At 36.7% G+C, this 14,313-nt stretch overlaps 1 protein-coding gene across 2 annotated transcripts in view; it reads right to left on the minus strand.

Moving 5' to 3' along the window:
- Positions 1-14,313, minus strand: part of MAGI3 (membrane associated guanylate kinase, WW and PDZ domain containing 3) — a 237,669-nt gene that overhangs the window by 97,384 nt on the left and 125,972 nt on the right. For both annotated transcript variants that reach the window (XM_069480811.1, XM_069480812.1), the window contains exon 2: positions 791-907. In XM_069480811.1, the coding sequence (XP_069336912.1) occupies positions 791-907 (117 nt within the window). The remainder of the gene's footprint in view (positions 1-790; positions 908-14,313) is intronic.

Below are 14,313 nucleotides of genomic sequence, written 5' to 3' on the forward strand. Positions count from 1 at the left end.
TTGGTGATAGACTAGGTATAAGATTAAACAATAAGAAAAAGAAATCTAGAATTCTAGAACCATTGTGAAAGCTAGTATCCACAAACAGTTACAAACATATTGAAAAGGGAAACAAAGCAGAATGTCCTTACATGTCCTTTTATTTTGCACTGCCTTTTATTCGTTCTCAGACTTGTACTAACTAAAGCCAAAACTTAAGCATGTATGATTTCTCGTTATGTGTTTAAAAAAAAAATACCATTACAGCAATAACCAGGTCCTCTGAAAACTACTAAGACTGTAATAGATCCATCAACATCTAGATAAAAATCCAAAATGGATTACAACAAAGAAGGCAAAACAGGCTTCTTCTTTTTCTTCCTTTTTTTATTTGTTGGGGAACGGGCAGATTTTAAAACTAGTAATATTCTAATAAAATACTTGTTCTCAGTATACAAGGCACTGTGAGCTAAAAAGTCTTTTTACTGCTTAGGCTTTAGAAATTGATTCATATGAATAAAATCTAGTTAACATATAAGTATATATTCTTAAATTCCAGTCATCGCTTTTTAAAAGTCACAATATAGACTCTTCCAATTTTTCTACTTTTAAAAACAAAACCTCTGAGGTCCTTTGAAAATTTTTCTCCTTATCCAATTTTTGTTTCATTCTTGTTCCCAGCTTAGTCTTCACAATTTCATATGAGATACTCTATTGAGTTGTTTCTTCTTTTTTTTGAGTTATTTATAGATATTTTCTTAGTTAAGTAAAGACATTTTTCCCTCATTTCTTTTATTCATCACATACTTACATGGAATGGTTCTCAAGTAGAGATTATCTCTGATCACTTGCTGCAGTTTGTGGTCGATTGATCCCTTTTGAAACTGAAGACTCAGGTAATGCCGCAAATCTTTATTAATGACTTTGCCTACAAAGAAAACCACAGAAAACAAAACATAATTGTTAGATGTCCAGTTAAATATAGAAACTAGTGATTTAATATCTTTAAACCATTTAACTATAAACAGGAAAAAGAAGAATATTTTACTAAAAAGAATATAACTAACACAAATTATTATTAGTATTACAATTATTAAAATAAGCACTTGCAATATAATGTGGGTATAATTTTACATGGTAGGAGAGGGAGAAGATATAGGTCAGAGAATGTGACACACATTCAAGCTAATTTCAGTTAGTCCCATGGCTTTAAATATCACCTATATAATAACTTCCAGATTTATATGTCTCATTCCCTGACCTATCTCGACCAAGCTCCAAATTCATCAAACTCATTCATATATTAATATATAGTAGATATACCTGTAAGTCAAATAAGCACCTCACATTTCAAATAGTCAAAACAGCTTAATTCCACCCTCCCCCAATGTTTTCCTCTGCACCAATTTTCCATCTTTAGAAAGCACCATTATCCTGTAGAACAATTTCCAAATCTAGAAGTCATCTTCGATTTCTCCTTTTCACCTCTATCCCTTATATCCAATCCATTAGCAACTTTTGTCAGTTCTACCTCTAAAACACATTCCACTCTTCTCCACTTCCACTGTTACCACATTAATCTAAGCCACCATCATTTCTCATCTGGAATTCTGTAACAGCCTTCTAATCAGCATCCATTCTTGCATCCCTCCTGCCCCCACCACTCACACAGCAGCCAGGATAAGACTTAAAATATAAATCCAATAATTACTACTCTATTTAAAGCCCGCAATGACTTCTTGTTGCACTTGGAATAAAATCCAAACTCCTGTACAAGACCTAGAAAGCCCTACATGTTCTGACCATCTCTGACCCTAACTTGTTCACTCTTCCCCCTCTCAAATTATGCTCCACGTATGCTTGGCCATCTTTCTCATCTTTGAGAAGGCCAAACCGGCCCTACCTCAGGGTCTTCTACCTATCATTAGATCAAACAAGCATTTTCTGTCTACTTGCCTCATTCCTAGATAAAATGTGAATAAATAAGAGAGTCAAAAATTTCCTATTATCTGTGAAGAAAATGGGAGATAAACAGGGAATATTAGGGCTCTCAAAATAAATATTAAGCAGAAAAATAGGGAGCGCAGAAATGTGATAGCAGTCAATCTGTAGTAAGGGTTGAACTTAAAATGAAAATCAAAGCTGTCCAAACACTATTCATTAAACAAGACTTCAGATAATTAGAAAAGATCAATGCTAAGACAAAATTGATTATTGAATAAGAAATGACTAGTTGATTGAAGTACACTCTTCATTTTATTTAGAGCAACATGCTTACCACAAGCTTAGATAAACCAAATACTACAAATCAGTTCATTCTATTATTACACAAAGTTATATTTCTTTTCACCTCTTTTGCTTTTTTCTTACATGTATAAATAATCATAACCTATGTAAGAAGGTGTTAATATAAGCAGGAAATCAGAGTGTTTCTAAAGTTTAGAGATAACATTCAGACCCTAAACTAATAAACACAAATCAAAAAAAGTCCTTTCGCCTTGCCAAAAATAGATGCCAAGCAAGGGGAGGAACCTTTGTGATTAAAGAAAATAAAGCTAAAAGATATTTTCAGGGATGAATATAGAAGAATCCCTGGTCCCATTAATCCAAGTCTAATTTAGATAAAATTATATTATTTCATTTTTTATTTATATCACAGTACTTGTCCATTGTTAGGTAGAAGAAAAGCTTAATTTATAATCACACTATATAGACTCATTGCTTATTGAACAAAAATATATCCAATGAGTTAAGTATTTTAAAAATTAGGTAAAAGATGTCTCAGATGCTTTGTAAATATTATACAAAGTTTTGGTGGATTGCTATATAGTTGCTTAAAAGTATTTTTTGATATTTTGGGGCATTTGGTTATGGTTTTTGAATAGACAGAGAATTACTACTGTTTTTTCCCATTTAAAAATAATATAGGCTCCAATATCCAAAAAACTGCCATATAATATATTTTTAGGAAAAGACTTAATTTGGATAAAAGATAATATATTTATAATTTTAAAAGGCAATCTGAATAAACACTTTTTTAAACTTAAGGTTTCCCTTTTTTTTTTTTTTCAACTTGAAGCTTTAGCATATGATATGGTATAACTTTCAGAGATAACTATAATATGTTTAAAACCCAGGTTGGATTTTAATCTATAAAAATAACAGCCATTAAATTAAAGATGAAGGACAAAGCTACAATATAATCATAAATCACAAATTACAACATGATGGCTCTCTTAAGAGAAAATGGTTAAAACAATTCAATTCTTATTTTAAGGGCTAATAAGATCTTAAGACTGAAAGGCCAGCTAAAGCAGAATAAGTTAGACTTAAAGAATAACACCCACAATTATCAGGGCTGGAAATGTGCTCTGTTTTCACCCTCCACTTCTATTGGGATTCTGGATGTAACACTGAGATGAACAGTTGTAAAGAAAAGAGTGAGGAACAATTTTATAAGTGTGATATTTTATTTAAAATGTGAAACTATCCAAAAAAAATCATACTTTTTTGAGACTAGAGATAAAATATTATAAACATCAATGAAATATCAATTATGAAAGTTTAGTAATTATGGGATTGGCATTAAGATTAACAATTAATAATACATACGTTGGATATAGTAGTCATCATGGACTTCCTTTTCTCAAGAAACCAAAAGAACTTTTCTAAACGGGAAAGATTATGGTTCCCTCTTTGATATGATTCAAAGGAATTTGTATTTTAAAAAATAGTATAAATATCCTGAATAGGAGCTGACTGTGGGATAACCAGAAGCAAACAGAAACATTAACTCAGAAGGACACTGTTGAATGTATCTATATTATCAAGTTGTATATGAACTCCTGCCTTTTGTTTAGGGATGGTTCACAGAAACTTGACATTTCAAGGGTAGGAGGTTAATGCAGTTGTTAAACAAATAAAAAATTCTTCATAATATTAGCATTCTTACCTAGCCAGCCTTTGCTCTAAGTGCTAAGATTATTCCTTAACTTCTAAGTGTTTTATAAGTCAAGGTGATTTATGAAACTTAAAAATATATGTATTATCTTATAAATATAGCTTGACTGGGGAAAAAGTCTGTAACTAAAACCTCAATCATATAAATAAATCCAGGCACTCAAGTTTCAACATATAAATCCTTAGTCAAAAGTATTCGTAACTACAAATCATACTTTCTGAATATATGCAAATTAATATTCACCACCAGTTTTCTTTGGGAAATCAGTATATAAGGTAACTGGTTATTATTCTAATAAACCTTGTGGCATGCTGGCATGGGTGTGGCCAAGCAAGCGGCTGTAAATCAATCTAATTACCAATATTTCATCATCTTTTCCAAGAGGATAGTCAAGGAAATTTTGTTAACCACTTGGATAAAGTCAAGACACAACATGTCTTTACCATTTCCCAATCCAGTAGTAACTATAAAAATGAAAAAAAAAAAATCAGGGATGTTTGGCATGTCTTGTTCTTACAAATTCACATTGATTCATGATGATCATCCCATTTTCTTCTAAATGCTTACAAAATTTTATTTTTTTACAATCTCTTCAAATTTTGCCACAGCTTAAGTTAGGACACTGGACTTAAGTTTTCACAATACACATTACTCCTTTTTGGAAACTGGGATGTTTGTCTTTCTCCAGTCTCCTGGTACTTCCCATATTCTTGGTGACTTTGTAAAAACTACTGACAATAACCCTGAGATTATATCTGAGTCCCTTCCACTCCTGGGAGGTAATTCATTTGAGTCTTGAAAACTTAAATTCATTTAAAGTGAATGATACTTTTACTGTTTTCTCATCTTTTGATTTAATTTCCCCTTTCAGATTGTTTGTTCTACCTTTTGCTCTTGGAAAAATATTTCTACTATTTCAAAATTTTAGGAGCTAGTAAGAATAGTATAGGTCTGATTTTTACCTGGAAATAGCTAACATTAAGAATACCTTTTTCAGACAGTAAGCCTACTTCTTCCCTCTTCTTGCTCTTACTCCAAATACAACCTAAAAGCTTTTTGTGCTCTCTGAAGCATCTTGGCTCCTTTTGAGCTTTGGCCTTTGAAAAGAAAATTCTAAAATGTTTATTTCTTTTTTTTTTTTGAGACAGAGTCTCACTCTGTTGCCCGGGCTAGAGTGAGTGCCGTGGCGTCAGCCTAGCTCACAGCAACCTCAAACTCCTGAGCTCAAGTGATCCTCCTGTCTCAGCCTCCCGAGTAGCTGGGACTACAGGCATGCGCCACCATGCCCAGCTAATTTTTTCCATATATATTTTTAGCTGTCCATATAATTTCTTTCTATTTTGTTAGTAGAGGTGGGGTCTCGCTCTTGCTCAGGCTGGTCTCGAACTTCTGAGCTCAAACGATCCGCCCACCTCGGCCTCCCAGAGTGCTAGGATTACAGGCGTGAGCCACCGCGCCCGGCCTAAAATGTTTATTTCTTAAAGTCTACTTAGGACTGTATAACTGAGTGCTGATGCACTCCTTTCATCTATTAATCATGCACATCCTTTGAGAAACCTGAGCTGCTCAGAGCATTCTATACACCCATAAGAATTTCTTCACATAATTTTTCTTTTAGAAATCTCTAGCCCTTGCGGGATATGCCGGGGCCGCGCTCGGGGTGAAGGGGCAGAGTTGCGCTAAGGCATTAAAAAAAAAAAAAAAAAAAAAAAAAACGAACAAGAAGAATAGGCTCGCCGAACTGTATATTTTATTCTTGGTGAATTTTTTATGGGTTTTGTTTGTTTGTTTGTTTTTCTTTTTTTTTCTGGCGGCTCACAAGCCGGACAGCCTCGGCGGGCACCTTTGCCCTCTGGGCCTCTGGCTGCCGCGCCTTTTTGAGCGCGGAGGTTGGATCCCCACCACCCTCGGAGCTGTGCGGGTGCGCAGACGCCATCTTGAAATCCACTGCGAAACCGCCCGGGACCCAGCCGGGCGGGCGTGAAGGGGCGGAGCTGCGCTAAGGCGTAAAAACAAAAACATTTAATGGCCGCTCCGGGCGCAGCCAAGCGGAAGTGAAGGGGCGGAGGTGTGCTAAGGCATAAAACAAACAAACAAAAAAAAAACATTGAGACGCTGAACTATATACTTCAGATTTGTGTATCTTTCTGCTTTGCAGTGTGGTGAGGTGCTATGTAGTTTGTTTTTGTTCATTTTTGTTGGTGTTTTTGGTGTTTTTTGGTTTGGCTTTTTGCGTTTCTTTTCTCTCTTTTTTTTTTTTTCTTTTTCTTCTTTTTTTTCTTTTCTCTTTCGTTTTCTCCTCTTTCTTTTCTTTCTTTCCTTTTCTTTTTTCTTTTCTTTTCTTTCTTCTCTCTTTTCGCCTTCTAACTGGGGACCCACGGTGAGCTTCGGAACGGGCCAGGTCCCTGGCTCTGGTACATACCGGATCCTGAGCAGTCACCCCCTGTGCCGGCAACCTGCGGGTGCGCAATCGCCATTTTAGGGCCCACAGCCAAGTCACTGTGGAGCAATAGGGTACCAAGAGGCTCCCTGGACGGCCCTCTCCCCTGGTCCACGGACCTTATATAGGGTCCCTGCCCATGTGTAAACACTGAATACTTCTCCAGAAGCGAGAGTGTGGAACCTGATCCCTGGAGACATTGGGCCAAGGCAGACTTTTGCCCGTGGGAGCTACAGCAACTGGGGCGCTGAGCAAGCGAGGTCACCGTCCTCTCCCCATAGCTAGTATCTTGCCTGCAGATAGAGACAGAAACCTCCCCTATAGAGGAAGAACCAAAGGGAAACAAACAAACAAACAAAGAGAATTTCGGTCTACTATTAGTGTGGACCCCGCCTGCCTTCTGAAAGACCACAACACAGTGTCCTAACTCGCCAAAGCGGTCTTGGTTGGACCCATCAGAGGCAGTCCCCCAACGGAAACAGAAAAATCTCTAAACAATATACAACAGTCTCCCCCTCTTGCCAAAAGAAGCAACATACCTAGACTGCTTCACAGCCTAAGAATAGAGCACAAAGAGTGCTGTTAACCAGACTAAATCTATAAGTAAAGATCCAACGATAAATCTAGATGGGAAGGGCCCAGTGAAAAAACACGGAGAGCACAAAGAATCAAATGGAAAGCTCATCGCAAAAGAGAAATACCAGCTCCCAACCATTTGACACAAACCAGACTCAAAACACCAACATGTCACAGGAAGAATTCCAATTATGGATCATAAACAAGCTGAATAATATACAAGAATCAATGGATAAACAACACAAGGAAAACACAAAAAAAAACACAGGATTTGGAGGAAAAATTCACTAAAGAAATTGAAATATTGAAGAAAAACCAAACTGAACTCCTAGAAGTGAAGAATTCACTCAGAGAGCTACAAAACACTGTGGAAAGTCTCAAGAGCAGGGTAGATCAAACAGAGGAAAGAATCTCAGAAATTGAAGATAACTCCTTCCAACTAAATAAGTCAGTCACAGAGATAGATCGAAAAAGTCAGAGAAATGATCTGAGTCTTCAAGAAATGTGGGATTATGTGAAGAAACCTAACTTGAGAGTTATTGGCATTCCTGAGGGTGAAGAAGATAATAAGCAAGGGTTGGATAAGCTATTTGAAGACATAATCAAGGAAAATTTTCCAGGCCTTGCCAATACTCTAGACATACAGATTCAAGAAGCTCAAAGGACCCCTGGGAGATTCATAGCAAATAGGAAAACACCACGCCACGTAGTCATCAGGCTGACCAAAATATTCACTAAAGAGTCCCTTCTCCGAGCTGTAAGGAGAAAGAAACAAGTAACTTACAAAGGAAAACCCATCAGAATTACGCCAGATTTCTCAGCTGAAACCTTACAAGCAAGAAGAGGTTGGGGCCCCATTTTTACGCTTCTGAAACAGAATAATGCCCAGCCTAGAATCTTGTACCCAGCTAAGCTAAGTTTTCTATACGAAGGAGAAATCAAGACATTCTCAGATACACAAAGGTTGAGGGAATTCACCAAGACAAGACCAGCCCTCCAAGAAGTACTCAAAAGAGAATTACACACGGATCAGCACAAGAAAGATCCATGAATGTAAAACTACTCAAGAGCTAAAGATCAAATTCCAGATACCACCATGGCCCAGGAGAGAAAACATCACAATGAAGTTCTACCCAACAAGCTGAACAAAAAACTGTCTCACTTATCAGTTTTCTCAATAAATGTGAATGGCTTGAATTCCCCGCTCAAGAGACACAGACTGGCCCAATGGATAAAAAAACACAATCCAAGTATCTGCTGTCTTCAAGAAACTCACCTAACCTGCAAAGATGCATTTAGACTGAAAATAAAAGGATGGAAATCGATATTTTAAGCAAATGGTAACCAAAAGAAAGCTGGTGTGGCAATCTTAATTTCCAATAACTTAGCTTTCAAACCAACAAAAATAATAAAAGACAAAGATGGCTACTACATACTGATTAAAGGCACAATTCATCAAGAAGCCATGACTATACTCAATATATATGCACCCAACCTAGGTGCACCTAGATTCATAAAGCAAACCCTCTAGATCTGAACCAAATGATAGATAACAATACTGTAATAGCTGGAGACTTTAACACCCCACTGACAGTACAGGACAGATCCTCTAAACAGAAAATAAACAAAGACATAATGGACCTAAATAGAATTCTAGAACAAATGGGCATGGCTGACATCTATAGGACATTCTACCCAAAGTCCACAGAATATACATTCTTCTCATCAGCTCACGGGACATTCTCTAAGATTGACCATGTCCTAGGACATAAATCATGTCTTAAAAAATTCAAAAAAATAGAAATTATACCATGCATCTTCTCAGATCACAGTGCAATAAAAGTAACAATGATCACAAACAGAAACCCTCACTCTTACTCAAAGTCATGGAAGCTAAATAACTTTCTCCTGAATAATTATTCTATAAAAGAAGAAATCAAGATGGAAATCAAAAATTTCTTTGAATTAAATGACAATGGAGATACAACTTATCAAAATCTATGGGATGCAGCTAAAGCAGTCCTGAGAGGAAAATTCATATCCATAAATGCCTATATCAAAAAGACAGAAAACATGCAAATAGACAACCTAACGAATAGACTCAAAGAGCTGGAGAAAGAAGAACAGAACAATCCCAAACCCAGCAGAAGGCGAGAAATTACTAAGATCAAATCAGAATTAAATGAAAAGGACAACAAAGAAACTATAAGGGAAATTAATAAAACAAAAAGTTGGTTCTTTGAAAAGATAAACAAAATAGACACACCCCTGGCTAGACTAACCAAGAGCACAAAACTAAAATCTCTAATAACCTCCATTAGGAACATGAAAGGAGAAATCACAACCGACGCTACAGAGATACAAGATATCATCTATGAATTCTACAAAAATCTTTATGCACACAAACTGGAGAACGTGGAGGAAATGGACAAATTTTTAGAAACACATAGTCTTCCCAGGCTCAACCAGGAAGAAATAGAGTACCTGAACAGACCAATATCAAGAACTGAAATCGAAACAGCAATAAAAAACCTTCCCAAAAAGAAAAGTCCTGGTCCAGATGGGTTCACACCTGAATTTTACCATACATACAAAGAAGAACTGGTGCCCATCCTACATAAACTATTCTCCAATATTGAGAAGGATGGAATTCTCCCCAACACGTTCTACCAAGCCAATATAACATTGATACCAAAACCTGGAAAGGACGCAACAAAAATAGAGAACTACAGACCAATTTCTCTCATGAATATAGATGCAAAAATTTTCAATAAAATACTAGCAAATCGAATCCAAGTACTTATCAAAAAAGTAATCCACCATGACCAAGTGGGCTTCATCCCAGAGATGCAGGAGTGGTTCAACATACGTAAATCTATAAATGTAATTCACCACATAAATAGAAGCAAAAACAAAAACCATATGATACTCTCATTAGATGCAGAAAAAGTATTTGACAAAATTCAACACCCTTTTATGATAAAAACGCTTAACAAAATAGGCATTGATGGAACCTACCTAAAAATGATACGAGCCATATATGACAAACCCACAGCCAACATCATACTGAATGGGGAAAAACTGAAAGCACTCCCACTTAGAACTGGAACCAGACAGGGCTGCCCATTGTCTCCATTACTTTTCAACATAGTATTGGAAGTCCTTGCGAGAGCTATCAGGCAAGAAAGCAGAATCAAGGGAGTCCAAATAGGGAAGGAAGAGATCAAACTCTCACTTTTTGCTGATGATATGATGTTATATCTGGAAAACCCCCAGGATTCAACCATGAGACTCCTGGAATTGATTAACGAATATAGCAAAGTCTCAGGCTACAAAATTAATATACACAAATCAGAGGCATTTATATATGCCAATAACAGTCAATCGGAAAACCAAATTAAAGACTCAATACCCTTCAAAATAGCAACAAAGAAAATAAAATATCTAGGTATATATCTAACTAAAGAGGTAAAGGACCTCTATAAGGAAAACTATGAAACACTGAGAAAAGAAATAGCAGAACTTGCAAATAGATGGAAAAATATACCATGCTCGTGGATCGGAAGAATCAACATTGTTAAAATGTCTATACTACCCAAAGTGATCTACAGATTCAATGCAATCCCTATTAAATTACCAACATCATTCTTTACAGACGTAGAGAAAATAATTATACACTTTGTATGGAATCAAAGAAGACCCCGTATAGCAAAAGCAATTTTAAGCCACAAAAACAAAATGGGAGGTATTAATTTGCCAGACCTCAAACTATACTACAAGGCCGTGGTTCTTAAAACAGCCTGGTATTGGCACAAGTTCAGGGACACAGACCAGTGGAACACAACAGAAAATCCAAATATAGAACCATCCTCATATAGTCACCTAATTTTTGACAAAGCGGGAAAGAATATACTCTGGGGACAAGAATCCCTATTCAATAAATGGTGCTGGGAGAATTGGTTAGCCACTTGTAGAAGACTGAAACAGGACCCACAGCTTTCACCTCTCACAAAAATCAAATCACGGTGGATAACAGACTTAAACCTTAGGCGTGATACAATCAGAATTCTAGAAGAAAATCTAGGAAAGACTCTTACAGACATTGGCCTAGGCAAAGAATTTATGAAGAAGACCCCCAAGGCAATCACAGCAGCAACAAAAATAAATGAATGGGACATGATTAAATTAAAAAGCTTCTGCACAGCCAAAGAAACAGTCCAGAGAATAAACAGACCACCTACAGAATGGGAAAAAATTTTTGCATACTACACATCAGATAAAGGACTGATAACAAGAATCTATTTAGAACTCAGGAAAATCAGCAAGAAAAAATCAAGCAACCCTATCAAAAAGTGGGCAAATGACATGAACAGAAACTTCTCGAAAGAAGATATAAGAATGGCTAACAAACATATGAAAAAATGCTCAATATCCCTAATCATCAGAGAAATGCAAATCAAAACCACAATGAGATATCACTTAACTCCAATGAGAATGGCCTTTATCAAAAAAACCCAAAACAATACATGTTGGCGTGGGTGTGGAGAGACAGGAACACTCATACACTGCTGGTGGGACTGCAAACTAGTGCAACCCCTGTGGAAAGCATTATGGAGGTATCTTAAACAGATTCAAGTAGACCTGCCATTTGATCCAGCAATCCCATTACTGGGCATATACCCAAAGGAAAAAAGGTCATTCTGTAACAAAGACACATGTACCCGAATGTTTATAGCAGCACAATTCACAATAGCAAAGATGTGGAAACAACCCAAATGCCCATCAATACATGATTGGATTAGTAAGCTGTGGTATATGTATACCATGGAATATTACTCAGCTATAAGGAATGATGAAGATACGACATCTCTATGGTTCTCCTGGAGAGAGTTGGAACCCATTATATTAAGTGAAGTATCCCAAGAATGGAAAAACAAGCATCACATGTACTCACCAGAAAATTGGTTTCCCTGATCATCACCTAAATACAAATCTGGGAACGACACCAATTGGATATCAGATTGAGGTAGCGGGTGGGGGAGGGGATGGGGGTATGCCTACACAATGAGTGCATTGCGCACCGTTTGGGGAATGGTAACACTTGAAGGTGCTGACTCGGGAAGGGGGAGGTGGGGAAGGGAGGGATATATACCTACATGATGGGTGCAACACACACGACCTGGGGAACAGACACGCCTGGAGCTCTGACTTGGGGGGAAAGGCGGTACAGGAGCAACGTATGTAACCTGCAATTCTGTATCCCCCATAACAAGATGAAATAAAAAAATAAATAAATAAATAAAAACATTACTATTAAAAGCAAAAAAAAAGAAAAAGAAATCTCTAGCCTTGAGACCATACCTACGGATGCTATAAACTTTCAAAAATCTGTTATCCTCAAAGGCAAAAGATGGGCATAACCATGTCCCTCCCGGTTTTCTTCCTTACTATGATGTCTACAAGACAACTTGGAACTTTCCCCAATAAACTGTTCAATGTAACGAGCTCAACAAAACTAGTATCACTAACTGGTCCTTTCCCATTAGACCAAGACTCAGAAGAGCAGTTCATCTTATTGCTTCCTCTACCTTGTGAGAACTACAGCAATAAGGGAACGTTTCATGAAGTGGTGAGATTAGTTTAAAGCCAGACTGGCTCCTTGGCTCAAGGCAGGAGGTCCCTAAAACAAAATAAATCAAACTGTCTACTTGTTTGTGAAACTAAATGGTATTTACAAGGCTTTCCTAGATAATCAATATCTATACATTTCATAGTAAAACACATTCTATGGTACAAAAGTTATTTAAAAATGCCTTACACATTGTTAAACATAAACATTTGTCCGCTGAGAGCCAAAGACACAGTTTGTTTTTCCAGATTTAGTTCCAGTATGTAGCACATGGAATGAATGAATCAGCTTTACTTTGTTTAATTGTTCATTTGACCCTTTCTATCCTTGAATATGTGAAATTTTAGAAGACAGTACTTACTTAACTGATATAGCACTCTTTAATGGTCTCCATACAACTTAAACTGTGTTTCTTAAACAATGAAATTGATTGTATTTTGACTCTGTCAAAATGCTAAAATAAATTCTTCACTAAATTCTTCAATGCTTCATTAAAGCAGTAAGCTCTCTAAGTGTTAAAAAGTAGGTTTTAATTACAGTTTATATGCCAATCCTTCAAATTCTGTTATTTATTAACATTTTAAAATATATTCACAAAATGATATCTGGCCTGAAATATAAAATAAGGCTAAGTTAACCATTCAAATCTACTGACTTCTGGCTCCACTGGGGATGACAAATTTACAGCAGGGAAAAAAGCCAAAAACTCTTCTACTCTCTCAGGGGAAGGTGTAGGAATGAGAAGAGAATGGGAAATAGAAACACTGATGACTAAGACTGTTATTTTAGAATTATTATTACTATTATATACATGTTATACACTATAAGTTTTAACTCACTCTTCATGACAAGCTTTGAGGTAGGTTTTGTTATCACCCCCATTTTATAGATAAGAAGCTAAAGTATTGAGAAGTTAAGTAACTTGGCTAGGAGTACACTGCTAGTAAGTAGCAAGCCTGGGATATGAACCTAGTCAATCTGACTTCAGAACCTGCACTATAAACACTGTAAGCACTATACTAGAATGTGTCTCTGTGTGTGTGTGTGTGTGTGTGTGTGTGTGTAAGAAGCATGGTCTCTTTCGATGAATTTCTTCTCTTGCACAAGCTTATAGAGCATAAGCTTCCTGTTTCATAAGAGCCTACCTTTCCATGAAACAGTCATATCTAGTCATTTCAGAGTTCTGGGTAGCAGCAGGCATTAGAGGGCAAAGGTGTGAATGAGAGTGAGCTCAAATGGAACTTAAAGTCTCACAGGGAAGATGAACCTTGAAGAAGAAATTTCAAATATGGGAACATTATAAAACAAGTACAATATTCTCCCCCAATCTGAGGTTTCATTTCCCATGGTTTTAGTTACCTGCAGTCAACTGAAATCCAAAAATATTATATGGAAAAATCCCAGAAATAAACAAATCATCAGTTTTAAAGTGCTGCCATTTTGAATGGAGTGATGAAATCTCAAACAGTCCTGCTCCATCCCACTCGGGATGTGAATCATCCCCTTGTCCAGCTGTACCGTCCCTGTATTCATGCTGTATACGCTACTGTCTTAGTAGCCATCTGGGTTATCACATCAAAAAACATAGTATATAAAGGATTCAGTATTATCTGCAGTTTCAGTCATCCACAGGGGGGCTTGGAATATACCCTCCTAGGATGAGGGGACTACCCCTACAGAGCACTGTAGGAATCTATAACCTAGATCCTAAGTCTGGGGGTTATGGAA

This window comes from Eulemur rufifrons, chromosome 8, assembly GCF_041146395.1.
Source record: "Eulemur rufifrons isolate Redbay chromosome 8, OSU_ERuf_1, whole genome shotgun sequence".
In the NCBI taxonomy this organism is placed as follows: Eukaryota; Metazoa; Chordata; class Mammalia; order Primates; family Lemuridae; genus Eulemur; species Eulemur rufifrons.